Source organism: Echinops telfairi, unplaced genomic scaffold (assembly GCF_000313985.2).
Source record: "Echinops telfairi isolate 266 unplaced genomic scaffold, ASM31398v2 ScPeMD7_7424;HRSCAF=8462, whole genome shotgun sequence".
Lineage (NCBI taxonomy): Eukaryota > Metazoa > Chordata > Mammalia > Afrosoricida > Tenrecidae > Echinops > Echinops telfairi.
This window is the reverse complement of record NW_022111324.1, coordinates 47,554,390-47,579,254: the sequence shown is the minus strand read 5'-3', so window position 1 is coordinate 47,579,254 and position 24,865 is coordinate 47,554,390. Positions and strand designations below refer to the sequence as shown.

Genomic DNA, 24,865 nt, shown 5'->3' with positions numbered 1-24,865 from the left:
AGGCTAGACTTTGCAAGACTAGGTTTTCATATGACAATGAGTATTCCAAATGCACTGGAGTAGAGCTTTGTAACTATAACAAAGATCTCAAAAATGACTTAGTCTTTCTGATTTTCTATTATAGCCAGGAGGAAACTGCACTTACATCAATGAAGCTTTCACTGAAAGAATGATGCTCTGAAACGACTTCATTAGTTTTTAAACACAAAATATTACTTTGTACACCATCGAAAAGGCCAGCAGTTCAAACCTACTTGCATTTCCTTGAGAGAGCTGAGGTTGTCCGCATCTGATTTACAGTTTAGGAAACCCTATTTAACGTCACTGTCATCCTGTCAACTTGATGGTAGTAGGGCTTCTGTTTTTCATACCCCCAGTACCAGCTTCCATAGTTACGGACATGCATTGATTCTCTGTACAAATTTGAAATGTGGAAGGACAAGAGAAAATGATACTGCAGAGGGTGGAATTGTATTAGAGCTTAAATTCTAAGCACTCCATTTGCAGAAGGCTATCTGGGTGACAGTAGGAAGGAGTGCTGGTAGTGGAGGTTACGTGTTGGCTGTTGACTGTTGGCCTCAAGGTCAGCGGTTCCATCAAGTAGATTTGGACTCATAGATGCATGTAGGGCTGAGTGGAGCCCCCTCTCTGGTTTTCTGACTGTATCTTTAAGGGAATTAGAAAGCCCTATCTTGGCTGGCAGTTTCAAACTGCTGATTTTAGGGTTAGCAGTCCAATGCTTAACCACTGCTCCACCAGGGGCTGCCACGACCCCTGTCTCTGTAAGTTGACATTGGCTGTGAGTTTTGTTTGTTTTTTGGTATGAGTGACAGTAAAATTCCAAACTCCCATTTGCAGATTGTCCAGCAGCCTCACCCAGATCAAGCCTCCGATGAATTCTTTCTGATTATCCTTAGGGATGGTAGATAGTCTTGTCCTCAGGCAGAATGTTCCACCCTCTGCAGCCAGTCTAGGGAGGGGCAGTCTCTTAGGAACCTGCTTGTGTGTGCCCTTGATGGGAGGTCACCATATTGGGGAGAGTAAGGACAGTTGCATAGTTATAGGGCATGCTCTACCAGTCCTTCCAGGAGACCTTGGATCAATCTTAATAATCTTGTGAGCTCTTCTAGCTGATACCATGCCCTGGTCACGGTCCTGTTCCTACTTGTGTAACTTACTTCTGCCACCAGTCATAAATTAGTGACAGTTTCCTTTGCTCTGAACCTTGCTTAACTCACAACCTGGTTGTTAAGCCTTAGAGGCCCCTTTGGCCTCCTCATAGTGGTCTCCCTCATTCGGGTGATGTGTCTGTCTGATTTTAGACTTATAACTACTTTACCATCAAGGACAGCAACCATTGAACTTTTTTGGCTGTCTGTATTACCAATGTTTCATTTTTCTATCTTGTAGTTGTTAACAATGATAAGAGCAATCCTACCACACCAATAGAGGTCTGTAACATCCTTAATTGCCTCACCTTTTTATTAATCTTTCTGTGGATAACAAAGTCCTTCCAGGTTTCTCCATTTATATAGTTTGCACATTTTTCATACTTTTCTGAATATCTCCTCATCATAGCCATTCTTCTAAGAGCCTGTCAGTGGATCTATTAGGGAGAATTTTACACATGCATTTGGGTGGCAGCAATTTACCCCAATAGAATTTATCAATTTTCTAATACATTATGCCTAGATTTGGGGGGAAAATGGTATTTTATACATAATTTGACAAGATTTTAGTTATATTGAGAAATATGCGGAAACAAGGAAGCCAAAGTCTCATTCCCCCAGGAGAGGGAGAGGGATGTGTTTATCAGTGGTAGGCTGCCATGACACGTCCTGGGAGCAGCAGAGTGCAGGGGAAGGGTCTGTGAATAGGGTTACATCTTTCATTTTGGGAAGAGCACTCATGCATTTTCTGTTGTCCAGCTGGAAAAATTGAGAAACTACTCTATCTCTGTTCTGTTTTACTTAACGGATAAGAGAGGACCTGTTTTATTTTCCATAACCTGGGTTTTCAATTCTAATGTAATATCGAAACTGTCACCAAAACCTACTAATGAAGCCTTTGCTTTCCCCGCAGGATTGGCAGCCACCCTTTGCATGTGATGTGGATAAACTTCATTTTACCCCGCGTATCCAGAGGCTGAATGAATTGGAGGTAGTGCCCTGACCTATTGGCTTACTTGTTTGTATTCCAGAGGGGACCTCTTTGAAGAGGCTCTGATACCAATCTGGCCATTTTACAGAAGCCAATAATGAATTTTTGTGGGAAAATAAATGGCAATAAGACCCCAGCAATTCTAGTTTCATTTCAAGCTCTGCTCTTTTTGTCTTTCATTGTATTTTGGTTTATTAATTCATGCACTTAAATTCTTTTTAGTAACAACCACTGGTGTTTAAGTTATGATTGGCATCTGCTTTGAAAACCACTTAATGGAGAACAGTTCTCTAGCTCTTTCCACTCCAAATGCAGAATCGAACTTAGGTTTAATAATACATTATTATAGTTCCCCAAGGAGGGGTGGAGTATGCAGGAGATGCTCCAGAGAACAGACAAATCTAGTTCATTGAAACCCGTGGGAGTCGGAAAGCCTTGTTTTCCTGGGCATTGGAGGGTTTCCATCTAGGAGGGTCGTTTTCACAACTGTTCTATGACTCTTAGTGGAAAATATTTGTGTTTTCCTTCTCTGACATGTCTTTGCTGTATACAGGTTCCAGCTTTCACAGCCAGTTGCTAAACCACTAGTAAAAGTGTGAGGTGGATGTGATGAGGGATGGGATATTGATAATCACTATTTGAGAGAATCGTTTACAGATCTGATTTTAGGTGTTCAGCATTATTTTTTATGCAGAACTACACATTTGCTAGTTAAAATGAAACACTATGGTACTCTGGACTTTGATAATCTCGCATTTGAGCTTTAAGCAGGTTAAAATGAAAAATGCTTAAGCAGGAAAGCTAAGGGGGTGAAGTGGGTGTTCACCTCAGTCTCAGGATGTTATTTGGAACTTCTGAACATTGTTGGAGGAGAGGAAAGAAAAAGATTTTGAAAACAATGACTTGTTACAGTGATGCTTTATGTTGTTTTTTAAATATCAGGGATTATTAAAATTGATAATAAAATCACTGTTTTGAGAGTTATGTTTGTAGAGGATATGGCTTTAGCAAAATACCCAGTTCTGAAAAGACCAAGCTGGGCATACAGATGCTCACTTACGTCGTTTTAACGGTGAATGTAAAATTATGTTTCTTTTGATGTGAGGCTTTTAGAGTGCTTACTTACATCATGAGAGGGTTTACAGAATGCCATCTGATGAGGTGGAGTTCTGTGTATAAATATAATTCTAAATATAATTTACATGCACATTTAGCTTTAAAATAAATGAGGTTAAAATCAAATTTTTTGTCATTAGGCACAAACTCGGGTAAAATTGAATTTCTTGGACCAGATTGCAAAGTACTGGGAATTACAAGGAAGTACTCTGAAAATCCCACACGTGGAGAGGAAGATCTTGGACTTGTTTCAACTCAATAAGGTAAAAGATCTGCGATCCCTTTAGTTAACAGTAACCCTGACAAAGTTAATTTGAACTTGTCTTTAAAGGAGCCTAGCTGTTCTTTTAAGCACCTAAAGTGAGGGTTTTTTATTCAATGATTGATGAAGACCATGATAGGGTGGACTTGTTAGGATTGGTGGAAGCCTTATCTTTCAGAATACCTGCATTTTATCACTTAAAAACAACAAAAAACCCGCTTGCTGTCATGCTTCATGTTTACAGAGATTTTTAAGTGTCAGTATAACCAAGCAAGTCACTATTTTGGGGACAAAATTTTTTGAAGATTTGCCTAAAAGAGATGATTTGATTTTCCACCTTAAAATGTACAATGTAAACTCTCCGCCCCCCAAGCTGGGATATGTATTTTGAAAATATTTTCAGCCTTGAATGGCCATAGCTAATGGTACCTGGAGTCATGCCTAGGTATGATATGGTGCTAATCTCCTGCTATTTTATTTAACAGCTAGTTGCTGAAGAAGGTGGATTTTCAGTGGTTTGCAAGGATAGAAAATGGACCAAAATTGCCACCAAGATGGGCTTTGCTCCTGGCAAGGCAGTGGGCTCGCACATCCGAGGGCATTATGAGCGAATTCTGAATCCCTACAACTTGTTCCTGTCTGGAGACAGCTTGAGGGTGAGTGTTGGGCCAGCCGCAACCATTTCATCCCATGGCTTCCGGGATGCGCTCATGCTAGGAGGAACCACAAAGCCTTGATCACATCTGCAAGACACCTGTTTCATGGGTTCTTTAATATCCAGGGTCTTTTTTTATTTTGTTAAACATTTTGTTTTAGTATCTAGGGTTTTTGTTCTGTGTTGAACAGACATGTTTAAAAGTTTGTTTTTGGAATGAATGAAATTGTACAGAAAATAGGCTCCTACTGTGTAAAGCTAACAACTCACCACAGGCCTTTGTCCTTATCAGGAATAGTTGCTGACTGTCTGCGTGCTAGGGCTTGTAGTTTTCATTCAAGCCCGATGGTTATCATCTGCCAGGCAGGTGTTTCAGGGCTATCATCTTCACAGAAGGTCGCCACACCTTCACTGTGGAGCAGTGACTGGCTTCAAACCCTTTTGCTTGCTTAGTAAGCTGAATGCTGAGCCAACTCCCCACCAAGCTCCTTTTAGAGAAGACAGCAACCCGTGGAAGCACAGGGTGGTGCGCTGGCTAGTGTGCAGACACCACTGGGGTTCGTACAACCTCAGATGTAATTTGTCTGCCTCTTCTGTCCGCTGAACTCTCCAGGAGATTTTCTGATAGAATGTTGATATTGGGGAGGGATAAAACCAAAAACCAAACCCACTGTGATGAGCCCTACTCTGAGCAGCCCTGTATGGGGTTTTGGAAACTATGAATCTTTTCAAGGAAAACTACCAACTGTGAGGTTAGCAGCAGCCTTCCATTTATCAGTGCCATTGGAGCATTCATACTTTGGTATACCCTTTCTTAGAGTTTCTGCAATAAGTGGTGTATGGAACACACCCGACCTCCTCTGGCTTCTTTGTTGCCACGAGGTAGAGGTCAGACGAACCTCCATGGTCCATCCTCCTTTACCTACTTGGACACCAACCATTTCTCCCACGCCACTCGACATCTATACTGGGTTTGGTAATTCATTGCAGAACTTAGAGAAAATACTCACAATGAAGGGGGTTTATTAAGGAAGTTTATTAGCTTACCACAAGTCAGGATCAGCCAACATTAAGGATATTGGTCTCTTTAGCCACTATAGACAAGTCTCTTGACCTTGGCTTTAGCCTCCAGAGGCCATCCCACCTGTCACTTGATCTCACAGTTCCATAGTCTCCCTGGGGGAGAAAGGGAGAACTGACCACAAGAATCCACATATAACCCCCTCCCTGGGAGACGGACAACAGAAAAGTGGGTGAGGGGAGATGCCAGATAGTGTAAGACATGGCAATAATAATAATTTTATAAATTATCAAGGGTTCAGAAAAAAAAAATTATCAAGGGTTCGGGAGGGAGGTGGGGGCAGGGAGGGAAGGGGAAAAAAGGAGGAGCTGATACCAAGGGCTCAAGTAGAAATAAAATGTTTTGAGAATGATGATGGCAACAAATGTACAAATGTGCTTGACACAATGGATGGAGGGATGTTTATTAAAATTTTATGAACCCCCCCCCCCCCCCCGATAAAATGATTTTTAAAAGAATAATAAGAAATGAAGAAAACAAAGGAGAAGACACCCAGTGGTCTTGGTGCACGGCTCCTGTCAGTCTCCATTCCACAGCCTGTGGTGTGTTGGTCTCAGTGACCTCTCCACTGCAGGCTGAAGTCTTCTACACGTTTTTGGAACGTACACTTCAGAAGTGAGAACCCTTGGGGTTTCTCCCTACCTGTTCATCCAAAATGACTTATAGCCAGGGATTGGTAACAAAACCTGACCACTTCCCGGTGTTAGCTACACACGCACTGTTAGCACAGTCCTATCCAATCTTTAGGTGGGAGTTGCAGAAGCTTGGGTAAAAGAAACATAATAATAAATTTCACTCCACCGTATGTATTGAATGATTTTTTTGTTTCCTTTAAGAAGAAGTGATGTTTATTTTTTAAAGTCTTTTAGATATAACCACTTGCAGGAATAAAAATAAAGCTAATGTTTAGAAACTTCTTGCTTATTTCAGGCCTTGGTAGAAAGTAATATCATACCCTTTGAGTTGCTCCCTATCCGCAAAATTGTGACTGTACTATGTGTCTTAAAAAATTAGAGCGAAAGGAAAAACAACAAAAACACGGCTACTGATTAAACTCTTAGAGTGATGCTATAAGACCAGGGCAGAATTGTCCCTGTGGGTAGAAAGTAAGTAACTTTTTATGGGAGTAGAAGCCACTAATCAATTGGCCTTTTGCGTATAGATTGGCACGTTGACCCCCACCTATCTTTCTGCAGTAGAAAGACCTGGCAATCTGTTCAGTAAAGATTACAGTCAAGAAAACCCCGTGGGACTTTCTGCTCTGTCACAAAGAGGTGCTATGAGTTGGAATCGACTCACTAACAGCTAACACAATGGCATTATAGCCTCACCATTTGTAATGCTTAAGTCCTGCCAGTTTTATAGCACTGTGTATCTTCTTCCCTTTATTTCAGATGAACTGTCTTTTTGTTTAGGTAAAGGTGACCAATCTGACTGTTAAAATGTGGTTGGTTTACTTTTAAGAATATTTAATGAGGATGAAATTTCTTTAAACACTGCATGCTTTTCATAGATCTAGATATAGTTGCCTATGGTAAACTTAAGTTTCTCTTCTTCAGTTCTTCCCATCTCAGTGTGGAAGTTACAGTGGATAATAGGAGAAGTGTATACTTGCTGTTTGGGTTGCAACATTTTAAAAACATCTGATTTACATATGTAGAGAGAAAGTAGCACCAGCATTTAGATGGCTGGAGCAATCTGAACGGGATAGCCACATGAAGAAACCCTTTCATGAACAATACACACATGGTGCCTTGATCATTTATTGAGATACTTACTGTGTGCTACGTATATTCTAGACACTGGTGCATATTCACTGTGGAAAGGCTATAAACCCCAGAAAGTATGAGCAAAAGAAAGTCACTCCTGCGACTTTGCGCAAGGTTATTTTTATATACAAATGTCTATTATCTGCAAAATGGAGGGTTTGCTTTTCATAGTATATCCAGCTTCCCTCCCACCACCACTGTAAACACCAGGAGCATTTGAGTATCACTGAAAATTTTGAACACATAGGGCCCCCACTCCCCACTTCTCCCTTTTGGGGAAGACATGGCTTCTAATGGCTATAGCACTACATTTTTATGGCCAGGTCTGGGCTTGATTTTCCTTTCCTTGTTGAGTATTTAGGGTGGCTCTGATTTTTTTTCTCTCTCTTTGTTATAGTAATCTGATGAACATTCTCTGTAAATCTTTGTGCCTATTTCTGCATGTTGAAAATTAATACGCAGGGAAAAGTAGAATTGGAGGCCATAGAATGTAGTTTACAAAGAAAAACAAAATGTACAGTGAAGGAATTCCTGCACAGGGCTGAGCTCGAGCCTAGAGTAAGTGGGGGACGATGTCCTGGTCTAGTGGAGCAGCTCATCACTCTGGTATCACCACACTTGCCCAAGGTCTTACAGGCTGCTCTCTCAGTAAGATGAGCAGTGTTGAGAGCAGTCACCTCCAAATCCCCTTTCCCATGTAAAGATTACAGTTAGGGTATGCACGTCACAGAGCATTAGATGTAGAACAAACACATCACGTGTCCTTTAAAATGTTAGCTTGAAACGAAATAATAAAGCTCTTTATATGTATATTCTTAGAAAATGGGTCTGACTTTACTATAGTTTGCCCCAAAACCCTACTGATTGAAGTGGACTATAGATGATCTTAAGTGTTAAGTGGAACTTTAAAAAGAGGAGTGGAAGGCAGGGGCCACATATTTGGTATCTGATTTTCTGACCATGATCTTGAGGAATTGATTCAACTCAATTGATATTTATTTCCCTATTTCACTCATACTTTTTGGTGTTGAATATAAAATTAATCAAAGATATAGTTACAGAATTGAAGGGACCGACCCATAGCACTAGACCAAAACAAGCATCTTCTCTTCATTTGTATTAGTGTTTATTCTGTGTTAAAGCTTTTCTCAGGCTTCTCAGAATCAGTAATGTTGAGTTTCTCAAATGCTACCGTTTTTGGCATATCTATATTCTACCTGCATGTTACTTTAAATTCTTATTTTAAGCTGACTTTTTGTAAGATCTAATATTTACACGGGCCATGTGTAGTGTATAGTCACATTCCTCGGGCTAAGTACAAATTTTATAAGCCTCCAAGGATCCATTCTGCCCACAGAATTAGGGATCTATTTACCTTTTCCAGATGAGATCAATCTATGTATAGTTTTAATGAAAATTAACCACACTATTTAGTAATTATAGATTATTGTGCCAGTGCTAGATATAGTACTTAGGGCACCAAGTAATATGTGCCAGTAGAGTATTTCCTTTGCACAGTGCACCGTATTTCTGCAACGTTAGAACTAGATTTTGACGGTTGGTGGCTTTGTTCTTTATTTTGTTCTCTTTCTGAGTCCCTGCTTTCCCCCTGCAGACTCTGTTAGTGAAGACAGTAGGGTAGCTGTGACCATCAGAGAGTCTAGTAAGTAGTTTGAACTTAGGTAAGAACCTTAATTAAGTGTCTCTTTGTACAGGCATATGTGATCAAATGTCATTAATGTGGCTACACTGAGACTCTGCTTTCAAAAATACCCTTGGTGATCTTTTTGTATCCCCTTATGAGTACTTGTTTGACATTAATATCAGGTTTCTTGGTACTATTTTGTTATTATATTTCATTGTATTGGCCCTAAATATCCACTCACAACCAGTTTAGAATCAAACTAAATAGAAAAAAGCAAAAGTGGGCATAGATCCCTTCTTGATCAGAACCACATTTTAATGTGCGCTCCCCACTAACTTTTCCTTGATGGGTCAAACTTTGTTAGGATTTTGTTAAAGTTAAGTGTGAGCGCTAGTAACTTGGAAGAATATCTCAGTCAATTTTCTCAATTAAGATGATACCCTAACTATACAGAACATGGATAAGGATGTCTAAAACCACAGATTTATAAAACCCAGAAAACCAGTATTTGCTATTTTATTGCTCCAACCTCCTCACTTCCCAGAATATCCTTTATAGGGGAACTTTAGAGGTACAAGACCTTTCTAGTAATTTGGGCTAATTACTAATTAACTGACACTTGCCAGTACAGATAAAATGGGAGTACCCTGAGCTTGTTGTAACCTGTGACAACAGCAATTAAAATGAATTGCTGATGAAGTAATACCATTCACCCATTTAAATAATATTTAAGCCGCTGAGAACCTAAAGATTGGTGGTTTCAGCTCTCCTCCCCAGCAGCTCATAGGGAGAAAGATGTGGCAATCTGCTCTCATAAAGTCATTACACCCCTGAGAGTGTTGCGGGGCAGTTCTGGCCTGCCACGCGGGGTCACTGAGTCAGAATCAACTGGCAGCCAGCAGTAGCAGCTACAGCAGCCACACTGTAGAAGTTAGTGTGAAAAAAAATGGAGTTTAAAAGAAAATGGGATTTTTAAAATTAAATTCTTGAAACCCTCTGTATACATATGTTTGTAAAGTGCTTTGTCTTAATTAAGATTCCACACTTGCTTAGTTTTCTATGTAAATACTAGTAAAACGTACCTTGCCAAAAGAGAAACCCAGTGAAATTCTCTTAGAAGGGCAATTCATCTGTACAATTGGTGCTTTATTTCTAGTGTCTGCAGAAGCCAAACCTGACCACAGACACAAAGGACAAGGAATACAAACCCCACGATATTCCCCAGAGGCAGTCTGTGCAGCCCTTGGAAACCTGCCCTCCAGCCAGAAGAGCAAAGCGCGTGAGAGCGGAGGTGAGTGGCCCCTGAGGGGAGCCGGCATGTCCTCAGGCCCTAGTCCCCTTGCTTCTAACGACACTAGATTTCGGTCACACATAGGCTGCTCATCATTGTGAGCCCTGTGACTTTTTCAGTGGAGTGCTGTGTATGTTGTAGCTTTTCCACTTGGGAGAACTGTGTCTTCTAAGGGGAAAAAAATCTTGAAGAACTCTTCTAGGTTTATGCCGCCTGGACAGATAGAAGCTTAGTTGTTTATGGTCACAGCTTTAGGAGGAAGAATTGGCATTCTTTGTGATGGTATGTAGATCGCATAAAGTTAGGCTGTGTTGATCAGAGCAGAGGTAAAGGCCAAGAAGATAAGGGAGATTTTTTTGTTGAAAATGATTTTTTAAACAGGTTAGGAAACCGTGGAAGCTATTTTTCACAATTGTTGAAAAGAAGTATAGAATGAGTGGCGAATATTTATATTAAAGAAATGAGCAACAAGGGGATTTTAAATGAAGAAGAATGTAGACCATGAGGGAAAACAATCCAAGAGCAACAAGAGGCTTAAAAAAAAAGGTTTCAGATTCTTCTGCTGTGAGAGGTTTCTGCTGGGAAGGGAGCCATGTAGTTCCCCACTCCAGGCTGGTGGAGAGTTAGTATGCAGGGGTGGGTAGTGTGTGGGGAACATTTTAGAGCTTGAATGTGTTATATTGGATTCACTGGTCTTCTGAATCAGTCTCTGGATTTTTAATTACTGGTGAAGATGAAAAGTTCTGATACTTTGTTTTCTGAACAAATGAACAGATGTGAGAATTGCTTTTCACTTAGGCAAGTTGGAGATGAAAAAAACTTAATGATATGTTTTCTTCAATAAAGGAGAGTACCTTAAAAATGGAAAGCAAGGTTGTTTGAAGCCCATACCATGCTGCAAGTTCATTAATCAAACATCAGTTCTGGTTGCAGCACTGTAAATATGTATGTAAGACATGCTCTAGACCAAGGGTCCTCAAACTTTTTAAACGGGGGGGCCAGTTCACTGTCCCTCAGACCGGTTGGCGGGCCAGACTATAGTTTTTTAAAAAAAACTATGAACAAATTCCTATGCACACTGTACATATCTTATTTTGAAGTGAAAAACAAAACTGGGCAAAAACACCCGGTGGGCCGCATAAACGTCCTCGGTGGGCCGCATGTGACTCGCAGGGTGCAGTTTGAGGACCCCTGCTCTAGACGCAGAAGTTCTCAAACCTGTGGGTCGCCACCCCTTTGGGGGGGTCAAACAATCCTTTCACAGGGGTTGCCTGATTCATAACAGCTACAGACTTTTCTATTCAAAAGTAATAGAATTCTACAAACGCTTTTAGTGTCGTACGACATCAGTGTCATTTATTTGCTCTACCCATACGTACCGGCACTTCAAGCTTAGTAGAGGGACTCTGACTTAGATATGTTCAGTGAGGAGAGGAGGTCCAAGGTAGGGCAACAATCTATTGAAAAGATGATTAGGAATGAATAGGAAATCATTTTGGAAGCATACTTTTCCATAAATACCAGCAAACTTTGGAGGGCGCCAATAAGCTCTTTTGGGCTAATAAAATTATAATATTTAGGAAGTGTGATTAATGATGATTGAATAAAACAGAAGAGGAGTAGGAGTAGGAAGAAAATAAGAATCGTTCCCAATTTAAGTAATAGAACTCCTTAATTTGTACCTGATTAAGCCTTAGGCTTATATAATCTCATTTACTTTCTGCAATCCTCTTTTTTTTTCTTCTTTTGCAATCCTGATTCTGTGACCTTTTGAAGTGGAGAATACTCTTGTAACTTCTAAGATTCCACATCTATTTCTTAGTTAACAGCACTTTTAAGACTGAGAATGCCCTCAAGGAGGCTCCACTGGAGTCCTGGTTGACTGCCCGGCTGCTAATCCCAAAGTCCCTGGTTCCAACCATTTAGCTGCTCCTTTGGAGAGGGCAGTTTTCCCGCATCCTGTGGCATTGGTTCTCAACTTTCCCAATGCCGTGACCTTTCATTTAATACGGTTCCTCATGTGGTGGTGACCCCCCAACCATAACATTATTTTTGTTGCTACTTCATAACTGTAAATTTGTTACTCTTCTGAATCATCATGTAAATAGCTGATATGCAGGATATATTTTCATTGTTACAAATTGAAGATAATTAAACCATAGTGATTAATAAGAAAACAATAAGTAATTATATATTGTGAAATATTTATTTCTAATTACAAATAAATGAAATTTTTGTCTTGAAGCATGGTGTAGCATGGGTAACCGTCTTCATGCCGGGTACGTGTATGTGGGCATATCTGCATGTGGAGATGGATAAGGAGCGGTATCTCAGTTCCGAAGACCATCGGACTTGTGTTATCCAATGGTCTTAGGCAACCCCTGTGAAAGGGTCATTTGACCCCACAAAAGGGTTTGGACTCACAGGTTGAGAACCACTTCCTATGGTGTTGGAAGTAAGTTAAGATTCATAATGGGTGATGGGTTGGTTATTCATAGTTAAAATTTGAAAGATTCCACTTGAATTTTTAAAAGCAATTTATTCTGAAAGGAGATATTAATACATATAGTTTTTTTAGGCCATGAATATTAAAATTGAGCCTGAAGAAACACCAGAAGCCAGAACTCATAATCTGAGACGTCGCATGGGATGCCCAACTCCAAAGGGTGAAAATGGTAAGACAGTCTATCCACAAATAATAGGGTTAAAAAAAAAAAAAAGACGAAAACTGTTAAGTAAACAACTCAGCACCTACCCATACTAAACATTGGGATGGGTTTTGCCAAATATATCAGTGTCCTGTCCTTTCATACTCAGTTGGACAGGGAGGGAGATAAACAGGTGAATTAAGTCTGTATCAGGAAGGTAGTTGAGGATGTCAACTGCAGCTAGTTACTGCTGTTGAAATTTGATTCAGTGGCATTTGTTGAAGAGAAGTGGTTTGCGACAAGCCAGGGTTAGGTAGGCAGACATACTTTGCAAATTTGAGTTTTAGCTGATAGTTGCTTCCTGGGTGTGTGTCAGTGAGAGTGAGAATTGAGGGGAACTCAAGTAAGACAAACATACCAGCATGCACACGGAGATCAAGAAGTTATTAAAAATGGGCTACTCATAGATTTCTTGGTGGAAAGGCAGCACAATGTAGTGAAAAGTAGGTAAGAATATGATTATTAAAAGCTCAACCACCAACTAGTTGTGTGACCTTAGGCATGTTTCTTTGATGTTAATGGATTTGTTGTCAATGGATTAAATTTGTTTAAAAACACTTAGCACAGTACCTTTCGCATGATAAATTTATTTGATAGTCAGTTTTAATATTCTTTTGTGGGCTAATATATATTAGAGCTTAGGTACTTTGCTTTAGACAAAATTCTCAGTTTTGCTCTAGAAGCTGGGGAGCTAGTAAGTAACCTTAGCTCATGGGGTGAGCAATATTGTGTACCAAGGAAGGTGTAACTGATGAATTGTCAGTCTTTCACATGATCAAGACTTGCTTTCGTTGACATATTCATTGACTTGGAAATGTTTAAGACAATCCAAGCTCTTGGGTTCTTATCTTGAAAACAACAACAAAGTAATAGAGGCACCACCACCAACAACAAAGTAATAGGAGCACTGTCTCCATAAGTAGCCACTTTACATGTTTCTCTCTTCCACATCTGTAACACTGGGTTCTGTTGCTGCTAAAATAAAAACAAGGATGAAATCGTGTTTGTGTTCAGTGTGTGCTTTGGCGGAGATGGAGGACAGGGTTCTTGTGGGTGAGGGAGGAGGCAGAGTAAAGCAGAAAGCGCTAACTTTGGGGATTGCCTACTATAGAGAAAGAAATGAAGATCAGTATCAAGCAAGAGCCCATCGAGAAGAAAGAGTACATTGTAGAAAGTGAGAAGGAAAAGCCCAAGAGTCGATCTAAGAAAACTACCAATGCTGTGAGTTGCATCTTCCTTTCCTTCCTTCCTTTAAGCAATTCTATTGCGACGTTTATATTTTTATGTTTTAGGAAGATTAACTACTTCAGTGTCTGACAAGAAGGAGGCCTTTTAAGTCAGTTTAACAGTGCCAGTTTCTAAATGTTGAAACACCCCACGTGTTATGAGGATGGTGGTAAAATCTGGGAGGGATTGGCAGCCGTTTTTCTGGAGAGTATTCAGTTCATTTTAGCATTTGATCTGCGGGATCAGTGCGTAGACTAGTTAGTTGATAAACCACTAACCCATATCTCAATGAGCTGAAAGCTCATGCAAAAAATTCAGGAGAGTTTTTCTTGGTGTTTTCCCATTTTGCAGGGGAAGGCAGGGAGGATGGAGTGAGCTGGAGTAAGGAAGGATGGATAGAAATGGAGTCTTGAGTTTCGTTTATTGTCACAAACAAAAAAGTACAGGTAGTGCATTGTGAAGGATTGGGATGCTTTTCATCCCTGATCCTTCTGAGGACCCAGAGGGTGGTAGCTTGACAACAGTGCCCTTAATCTTATAATTTGACATTAGTAGTTAAGAGTTGAATGTTTAAGAAAAAAATCATACCATTGTAAATGAGGGGGAGTGCAGAGTGGAGACCCAGGGCCCATCTGTAGGCAATTGGACATCCCTTTACAGAAGGGTCACAGGGAGGAGACGAGCCAGTCAGGGTGCAGGGTAGCAACGATGAAACATACAACTTTCCTCTAGTTTTTAAATGCTTCCTCCTCACCCACTATCATGATCCCAATTCTACCTTAAAATTCCGGCTAGACCAGAGGACGTACACTGGTACAGACAGGAACTGGAAACACAGGGAATCCAGGACAGATGATCCCTTCAGGATCAGTGGTGAGAATGGCAATACTAGGAGTGTGGAGGGTAGGGGAGGGTAGAAAGGGGGGACCCGATTACAAGAATCCACATATAACCTCCTCTCTGGGGGGATGGACAACAGAAAAGTGGGTGAAGAGAGGTGTTGGACAGTGTAAGATATGACAAAATCGATTATAAATTATCAAGGGTTCATGGGGCGGGGGAAGGGAGGGAGATGAGCTGACACCAAGGCCTCAAGTAGAAAGCACATGTTTTGAAACTTAAGGCAACAACAGTACAAATGTGCTTGACACAATGGATATATGTGTGGATTGTGATAAGAGTTGTACTTGCCCCCAATAAAATGATTTCTTAAAAAAGTAGACAGGAAAAATGGCTTAAGAACTCATTGTTAAATTTTAAAACTTAAAAAAAAATTTTTTTGAATGTGTTCTCTTCATGCCTGCCTTCCCTGCCCAACGTTCACCCTCCAGCCTCCCCAAAGAAATCCTGCCGGGGGTTTAAATGGAGAGAAAATGTTTTGAGAAACGATGTACAAATGCGCTTTACACAATTGATGTGTGTATGGATTGGGATAACAGTTGTGTGAGCCCTAATAAAATGTTAAAAAAGAAAAAAAAAAAAGAAAGAAATCCTGCCAAAAAAAGTAGCAAAAAACTAAAATTAAATGTTATGTAAACTAACAATCCCCTGCCTTTATTTACTGTAATGGGTCAAAATCATCAAAATCCCTCTTGTATTCTCGGTTTCATTTGAGATAACTAGGTTATCTCACTGGTTGCTTGGGAAACTTGGGAATCATGAACCTTCCACTCGAATTTTTTAAAAAAATCATTTTATTAGGGGCTCGTACAACTCTTACCACAATCCATACATACAACAATTGTGTAAAGCGCATTTGTACATTCATTGCCCTCATCATTCTCAAAACATTTCCTCTCCAGGTAAGCCCCCGGCATTAGGTCCTCATTTCCACCACCACCCCTTTCACTAGAATGTAAAGGTTTATTTAATAATGGTTAATGAAAATGCTTTTATTTTTGGCCAGGCTGGCAATTTCCGCCCGAATCATTTCATATCAGGATTTTGGTTCACAGTGATGGCTTAGTGATCTGAACGCTGCAGTGGGCACAGCAACTTTTGCTCAGATTGGAGCCAGACCAGTGGCAGCATGCCCTGTAGCGACACCTGAGAGCAGAACGTAGACGCACTCCCTACTTAATTGCTAACTCAGTAGCTAACATCACCATTTCTTTCCTTTTCCTGAAGACTTTCTCTGCAGAACTGAAAACTAGTATCTAAATAGCACAAGTGAGAGCAGAATGGGGGTGTGGGTGTGTGTTTTAAACATTGTGAAATATCTCTCATTGTGAAATATCTCTAAGAAGGATTTCCATCTGAAGCACAGTGGTGAGGCCAGATTGATTTCATTAGATCCAGCAACAGCCCATCCTGCTCAGTACCTGTTGTTATTGCTTCAGGTGGATCTGTACGTCTGCCTTCTGTGTGGCAGCGGCAATGATGAGGACCGGCTTCTTTTGTGCGATGGCTGTGATGACAGTTACCATACCTTTTGCTTGATTCCGCCTCTCCATGATGTCCCCAAGGGGGACTGGAGATGTCCCAAGTGCTTGGCTCAGGTAAGAATTTGTGGCAGGATCACATTACAGTGCTGAACTATTGTTAATATTGGGGGTGGGTTGGGGGACGAGAATAGTCATCTGCCCTTTTTTCTATTTGTATATAGATTAAAAAAATACAATTAAAACGTTTTAGTTATCGCCTTTTTCATTTATAAATATGAGGGCACACATACAGAAGTGGAACATTTTCATTATCTCCCATTTTTCTATTCATAATGACATTTGTATGCAGCACAATGACTATGGGCCATTGTAATGGTGTATGGTGTCACCGGTGTCGAATAAAGCGGGTTGTCCCTGTGTTTTATAAAGCTGTTGGTTTGTTTTGTGCATGCATGTATATGTGTATTTAATATGTATGTGTGCATATGAATATACACATATTTGCACACATGTCTGTGTGCATACTCTGATGGGATAAAAATAGCTCATATAATAGGAATGATGTTGTCAACCTTAAACATGCCCACCCTGTACTATCCACTGTATCTATAAGACCTCCCCCCTTTCCCCACTGGCATCATTTAAGGGGAGTGTCTGGTGACCCTAGTGGCATGGGCATTGAGCTCTTAACCACAAGGCCAGGGGTTGGAACCTGCCAGCCATTCCACTTGGGGTAGATGAGACTATTGGCTCTCCCAGTACCAGAAACCTAAGGAGGCGTGGGTGGGTGGTGAACAGCGCCATTCTGTCCTATAAGATAACCTGTGAGTTAGGAGAGACTGGGTAGCAGGGGGTTTGACTTGAGTAGGGTTTTAGTTGATGGCATTAGTTAAAGGAGTCCTGGCAGCACTTCTGGGCAATAGCTGCGAAGTTGGTGGTTGTAAACACTAGCCCCTCGTTGGGGAAAGTATATGCTTTTGTGTATATTTGCTGCTTCAGAAACTTGAATAGGCTCGCTATGAGTCAAATCAACACCAACGGCATTGAGTTTCATGTTTCATGTTTTGTAGCATTGTGTGAAACTATTGTTGCCATCAAATGATTTTTTTCTCTTAGCCATTCTGTGTGGATTTTGTAACTTCCAGGAGGAAGGAGGACATTGCTTCCCTCATTTCCAGTATTGAAGACATTAGTTGATCCGAGTGGGATCTTGAGGCTTCTTTATAAATATTCAAATGATTCCAGGTAGTGGTTGTTACAAGTCCCAAACAAAGCAGGTGTCATGGAGCAGAGGCCAATACAGGGCCACTCCGTGTGTCTACTGTGGGCTCTCATAGCCAGGACCTTTTAGAAGTAGGTGAGGTAACTGGGTGGATTTAATCTACCAGCCCTATTCTGCTGGTAAGTTTGTCCTAATGTGGACCTAGCATAGAAGTAAAACAAAACTTTTTTTTGCGTGAGTAAATGAGATAAACTTGTTACTACATTTAAGTGCTATTTCAATAACTGAGTAGAAATCCCCTCTGCCACTTTTGTTTCCCCCTTTCAGGAGTGTAATAAACCACAGGAAGCCTTTGGCTTTGAACAAGCAGCCAGAGACTACACCCTCCGGACTTTTGGAGAAATGGCTGATGCATTTAAATCTGATTATTTCAACATGCCAGTCCATGTATGTAAATATGTACTACTTTGATAGGTGATTTTAATAACTTGTGGAGAAAATGTGTCTATCTCTTGGTAGTAATTAGATCCTGCATAATGAAACATTTAATTTATTAAAAACTGGTACTTTAAAATGTATGTACAGATAAGGATTTCTCTAAAGATAGGTCTTCCACAGAAACAATAAAGCTACCGCAGGAGGGGAGTACCAAGAATTAGAAATCACCAGAAGTCCTTTCTGTTCAACAGTTTTAATTAAAAACAAAACAAAACGGAAACTTGACAAAATATCAAGTGTTTGTATTATAGCATTAAATATTGGGATTGCATTTATCATATATTGCTACAACAGCACAAATTAATCTTGTAAAGCAACTGAATTCTCTTGTATTCACTTAGAACAATGGTTCTTAACCTGTGGGTCTCGACCCTTGTGCGATTCATATAAGTAGCAATATTACAGTTATGAAATAACAATGAAAATAATTTTATGGTTGGGGGTCACCACAACATGAGGAACTGTATTAAAGGGTGGCGGCATTAGGAAGATTGCGATCCGGTGACTTAGAAGCACCAGCATGTTTCCTTCAGCATTTTTAATAGCCCATCAAATGAACGCACCTAAATTAAATGGTTTCCTTTCATACCTGTGGATATTGAAGCTATGCTTTTTTTTTGGTCTGTTAACAAAATGCTACAGCAATCACTTTATGCATGTAGTTCTCTTTAGTTGGATTTATCATCCAATTGAAAATCCTCCCACCCTCACAGCAGTGTCAATTCCTGAAACCGTAGCAGGGTAGGAGAAAACCATTTTCCCCAAACCAACCTAATTTGCTATTTGTGAAACTTAAAATACTTGCTTATTTAATGAGCTTAAATTTATAATCCCAGCGATTTTTTGGGGGGGGTGGGGGTTGGTTTTCTTCTTTTGATTCCTGTGTTAAACAGGGTTCTCTAGAGAGATAAAACCAGATTGCCAATAATTTTATATATATTTTTATAAAGATAGATATATATATAACACAAGAAATGAACTGTTAACTTATAAAAGAGATATATATATATAATACAAGAAATGAACAGTTAAATTATAAAGCAGTACAAATGGCTCAGTGCAACTCACTCCTGTGAGAGAGTTGTGAGACACTGGCAGTCCTTCAAGTCTTGAGGGCCGTCTGGTCATCCTCTGTAGAGAGAGAGCTAGGCTATCCCAGCACAGGCAGCAAAACAGCAAGGCAAGTCACCAACTGTCAGTCCCCAGCTCAAGAGATACAAATTTCAATCGTGTGGTCTTAAAGGGACCTCAACTTACAGTGACACAGTCCACAGGCTAGGCATCCCACAGGTAGTGTAGCCTGTAAATTGAGGCACAGAACAAGCAAGGCAGCAGCACACTGGTCCAATGATCAAAGAGCGAGAGACAAGAAAGGCAAGGCTCACCAAGTCATCCATCTCTCCAACCTTCAATTAATCACACTTGTGTTTATCGGCCAGGCTGGCACAATAAACTATCTCAATTCCCCTAGTACATGGTAGTATTTCTCCATGTGTTTGCTTTAGCCATTTCTGCTGATGCTTGCTTAAAGCCTTTTTAAAAAATGCTTATTTATGATTGACTTTTTATTCTGCTTAGAAGACGAGGACATCTTAAGTTACTTGGGTTTGGACCCAAATTAGCAGCAGATCATTCACGCTCTTGTCTGGTGCCTGTTTATGGTAGGACATGCTGCAATGTAATGGCTATTTTTGTTGATATTCTGCATCCTGTCTTCCATCATAGCTGCCTATATTGCTCCCAGTCAAGTTTAGTCATAAGAGTGAAATGATGGTCTTGGGCAATGTGTTGGAAAGCATTATGCAAACACAGGTAACTCTATTACTATGGGATAATCCACAAAATGAAACTGGAGATGATTTCAAAGCACAACAGTTGTGCTGTTTCAACATACCAGACTTTATATTTCCTCCACTCCCCTTTGTGATAGGGTCCAAGTTGATAAAGGAATATAGATTCTTAAATACTTCATAGTTGCAATATTTGTCAGTATTCATAGTTATAAAATAAACTCATCATAGTTATAACATTCCTTTTAGAAAATAAAGTTGTTACCCTGCATTGCATGTGAGTAATGATCAAGCAAGCGTTTAATGAACACAGTTTTTGTTTGGCTTCTGTGCACTTGGCTCATTTACTCGACTGGTCACAGGCAGTTTGTGAGTGTCCGAGAAAATAATTTCTCTTCCCTCTTTGCTTTTATTTCTAGATGGTTCCCACGGAGCTGGTGGAGAAAGAATTTTGGCGACTGGTAAGCACTATTGAAGAGGATGTCACGGTGGAATATGGAGCTGATATCGCGTCAAAGGAATTTGGTAGTGGCTTTCCTGTCCGAGATGGGAAAATCAAACTTTCACCCGAGGAAGAGGTATGCTCAAGATGTGAGGCCCTTTTACTTGGACTGAGCAACCAGTACTTACAGCTGGTAGTTCAGCATATCCTTGATCTAAAGTGTTTAATGTTGGGTTAATAAACATCTTCTGCTAAATAATATATGCTCATGTGCGATGTTTGAATATTGAGTTAATAAGTGAACTGTGATTGTTTGAAGTAATTTATGACTTTCAGCAAATCTTAAACAAATATCTAATGATTTTTAAGAAGAACAGAGTGTTCAGATATGCCACTTGGTGGATTATAGTGATCTAGGGAATTATATATTCTATACTTAGTTTCTACTTTCTGGGGGTTATGCTGGAGAGGGCAGTACTTGAGGAAGGAATTGGGTCTAGATCTAATTAGTTTTGAACTTTTGAGTTTATTTTCTATGCTGGAATATTTTGGGTTTGTTCCCATCCTGGTAGGAAGTCAGATTTCTTTTTAGTATTTTTTAATTTTAATATAAATGCATCTCATATACAGTACATAGTCCTATGTGCTTGGTTTCATTAGCAAAAACCAGAAACACCCATGTAGCCAGAAGGAGAACAAAAAATGAAATAGAAAGTTCTTCACAACCCAGGAGCCCCCTCCCTTTAATAGCCCTGCACCGTCTGAGTCACTACTGCATTAGCTTTTGACACCAGAGGCTATTGTTTTTAACTTACAACTTTCCGCAAATGGATCTGCACTGCCAAAAAATGACAGGCTCAAAAGCATGCACTGTATGATTCCAATTATTAAAAGGTCAAAACCAGTCAATATCAATGTATGATATCAGAGGATCCAGTGGGTGGCCTATCTCCTCTGATGCTGCCCTTTTCTCTTGAAGATTATTTTAATCCAACCCCTTGAAGTAATCCAAGGATGACAATTATTAGCTAACCCTCTCTCCCCTGTTTGTGTCCCCTTTCTTAGGAATACCTTGACAGTGGCTGGAACTTGAACAATATGCCCGTGATGGAGCAGTCTGTCCTCGCTCACATCACTGCTGACATATGTGGCATGAAGCTTCCTTGGCTGTATGTGGGCATGTGCTTTTCTTCCTTTTGTTGGCACATCGAGGATCACTGGAGCTATTCCATCAACTATCTGCACTGGTGAGACGTTCCCAAGGGAACCCAGGAGCAGTGTGCAGACTGGGAAGGACTAGATCTACCTGTTTTCCTCAGACTCAACTGTATCATAAGAGTTTTTTACTATGGTTGGAAGAGACATCCTCATTTTTTAAACCAGAGCTTCTATAAGATTCTTAGGAAGCCCCGAGATGGTAGACATAGTGTTTTTTAGGCATCACGTGATTCTGGAGGGAGGGCAGGTGGGGTTTATCTTTTCTCAGAGAAAGGTTCAAAACCTCTGAGGACCGCTTTTCCTGTGGATGTGCCCCGGTTGGCGATTGGGGTAGCCCAGACATCCCTTGGGGGAAAGCTGCCGAGTTTAGGTACCATAGTGTCCCCTAAGCCTTTGTGACGACTAGTTTCTCTCTTGTTGGTTTGAATTCTGACAGCACTATCCACAGCAGAGTAGGCCCCATGTGCATGGGGTTGTGGGGAGTGAGGGAAACAGATACTTGGGCTTCTTTTCAAACTCTTCAGCCACAGGCATTCTTCGTTCGCATCTGTTCCCCGTATCCACCTCCTTCCCCTTGCTTTTTTAAGTACAAAAAATACTTGAAGATCTGTGACCTATTCAATTCCCCACACAAGGAATTTGAGGATGTACCACAAGAAAGAGGGAGTTGGCATGTATATGTATAGCATCAGTTCTGCATCCTCTAGACAATCACCCCCAGCTGTAAAATGAAGTTTATATTTACCATACCACACAGGGATGTTCCAGATTAATTGGTTGACAGTTTAAAGTGCTTTGAAGAATAAGAGCTCTTTAGAAATACTAATTGCCTTATTAGTGTTTGATTTAACCTCATCTGTCAGAATGGGCAAGGGAAAAAGAAGACTGGCATTGCCAGCCCTCATCAATTCTAGGAAATTGTGTAACCACATAGCCTATAGCTAGCACATTGTCTGACAGTCGTCGGAATGCTAGAAACCTCTGTTTTCCAAAGGAGTAGATAAAAAGAATGAGCTGGGGAAAAAAAAAAAGAATGAGCTGGGAAGACTCACGTTTTAAACTTGGATACAGATTACGTCTGTTCAGATCATATTCCTAATGGTATTTCCTTGGTTGCTCATATCTGTGCAGCATAGTTTTTCTGTAGCAACACCTGGAAAATAATGTCGTGGTTAGTTGTTTGTTTGTGTCAGTGTTTCGGATCAATTTATTTTTACGGATTTTCCAGGGGTGAGCCTAAAACCTGGTATGGAGTCCCAGGGTATGCTGCTGAACAGCTGGAAGACGTAATGAAGAAGCTGGCCCCGGAGCTCTTCGTGTCCCAGCCGGATCTCCTCCACCAGCTTGTGACCATCATGAACCCCAACACCCTGATGACTCATGCAGTGCCTGTACGTTGGGCTTTATTCCCATGCTAGTTATTTCTCTCTTCCTGGCTGCTCACTTTTTTAAAAAGACGTTGCTGTACTTAAGCGTTTCCCATAGCATAACTTGATATCAGGAACAGCTGTTTGGTGGGTGCAATTTTGTGTTACGTTGTATCAAGCAGTGGGGCTGGATTTTCAGACAGCATAAAAATCAATTTGTTGCAGTTAATAACTAGATTCTTAAGTAGTCTCTCTTTTATCCCTAAACTGTTTGCTTCAACACTGTTGACTGTTTTATTTAATATTTAATATTGATTTGGGTTTTTAAGTTCCCCATTCAATAATTTATATCCCTTTTGTATCGTGACATTCATTGCAAACCTTCAACTGAAGTGTGTTCTTCTCACTTCCTCTGGCCTCCCCTTGCCATTCCTCCTCCGTTGCTGTTCTTTCTTGCTTGGGGCAAATGCCGTCCCTTGAGTCTTGTCTGCCTTGACTACTTCTCACGGGCGATACTTTGTAAGTCTGTCCAGGGTTGCACTGAAGTCACCCTGGAGGCGGTGGGATGGGATCCCTTTGAAGCCTGAGGGATACATAAGGGCCACAGTCTTGGGTTCCACTCATCCCTCTATCTGACCAGCAATTCTTGTCTTTTAAAAAATGATTTTAAAATGTAGCTTTGCTTTTTTTTTTTTTTTAAAACATTTTATTAGGGGCTCATACAACTGTCATCGCAATCCATACACACATCAATTGTGTAAAGCGCATTTGTACATTCATTGCCCTAATCATTCTCAAAACATTTCCTCTCCACTTAAATCCCCGACATTAGGTCCTCATTTTTCCCCTCCCTCCCCGCTTTCCCCACATTTATCTTTATATGATTGTTTACTCAACAGTTTTCTCCTCGCACTCTGATCTAGGCCCTTGTGTTATGCGACTCTAACCAGTGGTGTTAGTCGGTCCTTGTAAGGGTAATGAAAAAGTTGTGTGCATTGCCAAAACTTTAGTTCTTGAATAAAACAACACAAAGACATTAAAAATGAAATCACCTGTCAGCATCAACTGCTTTTCTGTGAAAATGGCTAATTTTTGTTAGACTTAGATCACAACTTCGGTATCAGAATCCTTCACATTACTGTTCCTACTTCAAGAATTAAAAAAATTGGATCTACACCATCTTAATTGTGTATGGTGAACTGAAGTAGCACATTTACTGGATCTGTTACATTGTACCCCATTCTCAACTAAGCTTAAAATATAATTTGAAGGTCTTGGGTTTAGAGTTTAGGGTTCACACTCCAAACTGAAAAGGTTTTTCTTGATGATCCTTCAGAAAAAGGAGATGTGTCTGTACCTTTGCTTTTCTTTGAAAGTAGGAAAATGAAGAGGTTTTCTTGGAATTTCATAGGGACAGTTCTACCATGTCTTCTTAAAGGGTCGCTATGAGTTCGAGTTTTTTCATAGAACACTCTGCAGGTGCAAAAGGAGGCCAGATTGATTATGTGAAGCTGAAGAGGCCATCACAGTTACCCAAATTATGGACATGATACATTTGCAGTGTTAAAAGATGAATTATTGCTTTTAGATTCATACACTAGTACATAGGGGCAGACAGAACTTTTCTTTGAGAGATCAGAAATTATTCTTAAACCATAGTTTAGGAAATAATGATCAGTAGATGACCAGAAAGACCACCATCTGCTGATTGTTGGGATTATGTTTTCATTTTATTGTGTTTTGGATGAAAGTGTACTTACTCAATTCCTTTCTGATCTGCAGTCCAGATGCAGAAGTTCCCCGGACGTTGGCTGCAGGCCTCAGTGTGCCAGTGTGCTGCTCTTCTCTTCCTTGGGTTTCCTATTTGTGTTTGTTCTGGTTTCGCTATGCTGCAAGAGGGTGACCAGCGAGCTTTGGAGTATATGAAGGGGGGATCTATGTTAGGTTACTGAACCAGGTCTTTTTTTTTTTTTTTGAAACATTTTATTAGGGGCTCATACAACTGTTATCCCAATCCATACACACATCAA

General features: G+C 40.4%; 1 protein-coding gene across 1 annotated transcript in view; it reads left to right on the top strand.

The window, feature by feature from the left end:
* KDM5B (lysine demethylase 5B) overlaps positions 1-24,865 on the top strand; it is an 82,755-nt gene that overhangs the window by 33,021 nt on the left and 24,869 nt on the right. The window contains exons 3-13 of the mRNA XM_004699812.3: positions 2,083-2,160; positions 3,417-3,539; positions 4,024-4,194; positions 9,845-9,979; positions 12,558-12,654; positions 13,799-13,908; positions 16,254-16,412; positions 17,848-17,967; positions 20,228-20,386; positions 21,316-21,497; positions 22,697-22,859. Of these exons, the coding sequence (XP_004699869.2) occupies positions 2,083-2,160; positions 3,417-3,539; positions 4,024-4,194; positions 9,845-9,979; positions 12,558-12,654; positions 13,799-13,908; positions 16,254-16,412; positions 17,848-17,967; positions 20,228-20,386; positions 21,316-21,497; positions 22,697-22,859 (1,497 nt within the window). The remainder of the gene's footprint in view (positions 1-2,082; positions 2,161-3,416; positions 3,540-4,023; positions 4,195-9,844; positions 9,980-12,557; positions 12,655-13,798; positions 13,909-16,253; positions 16,413-17,847; positions 17,968-20,227; positions 20,387-21,315; positions 21,498-22,696; positions 22,860-24,865) is intronic.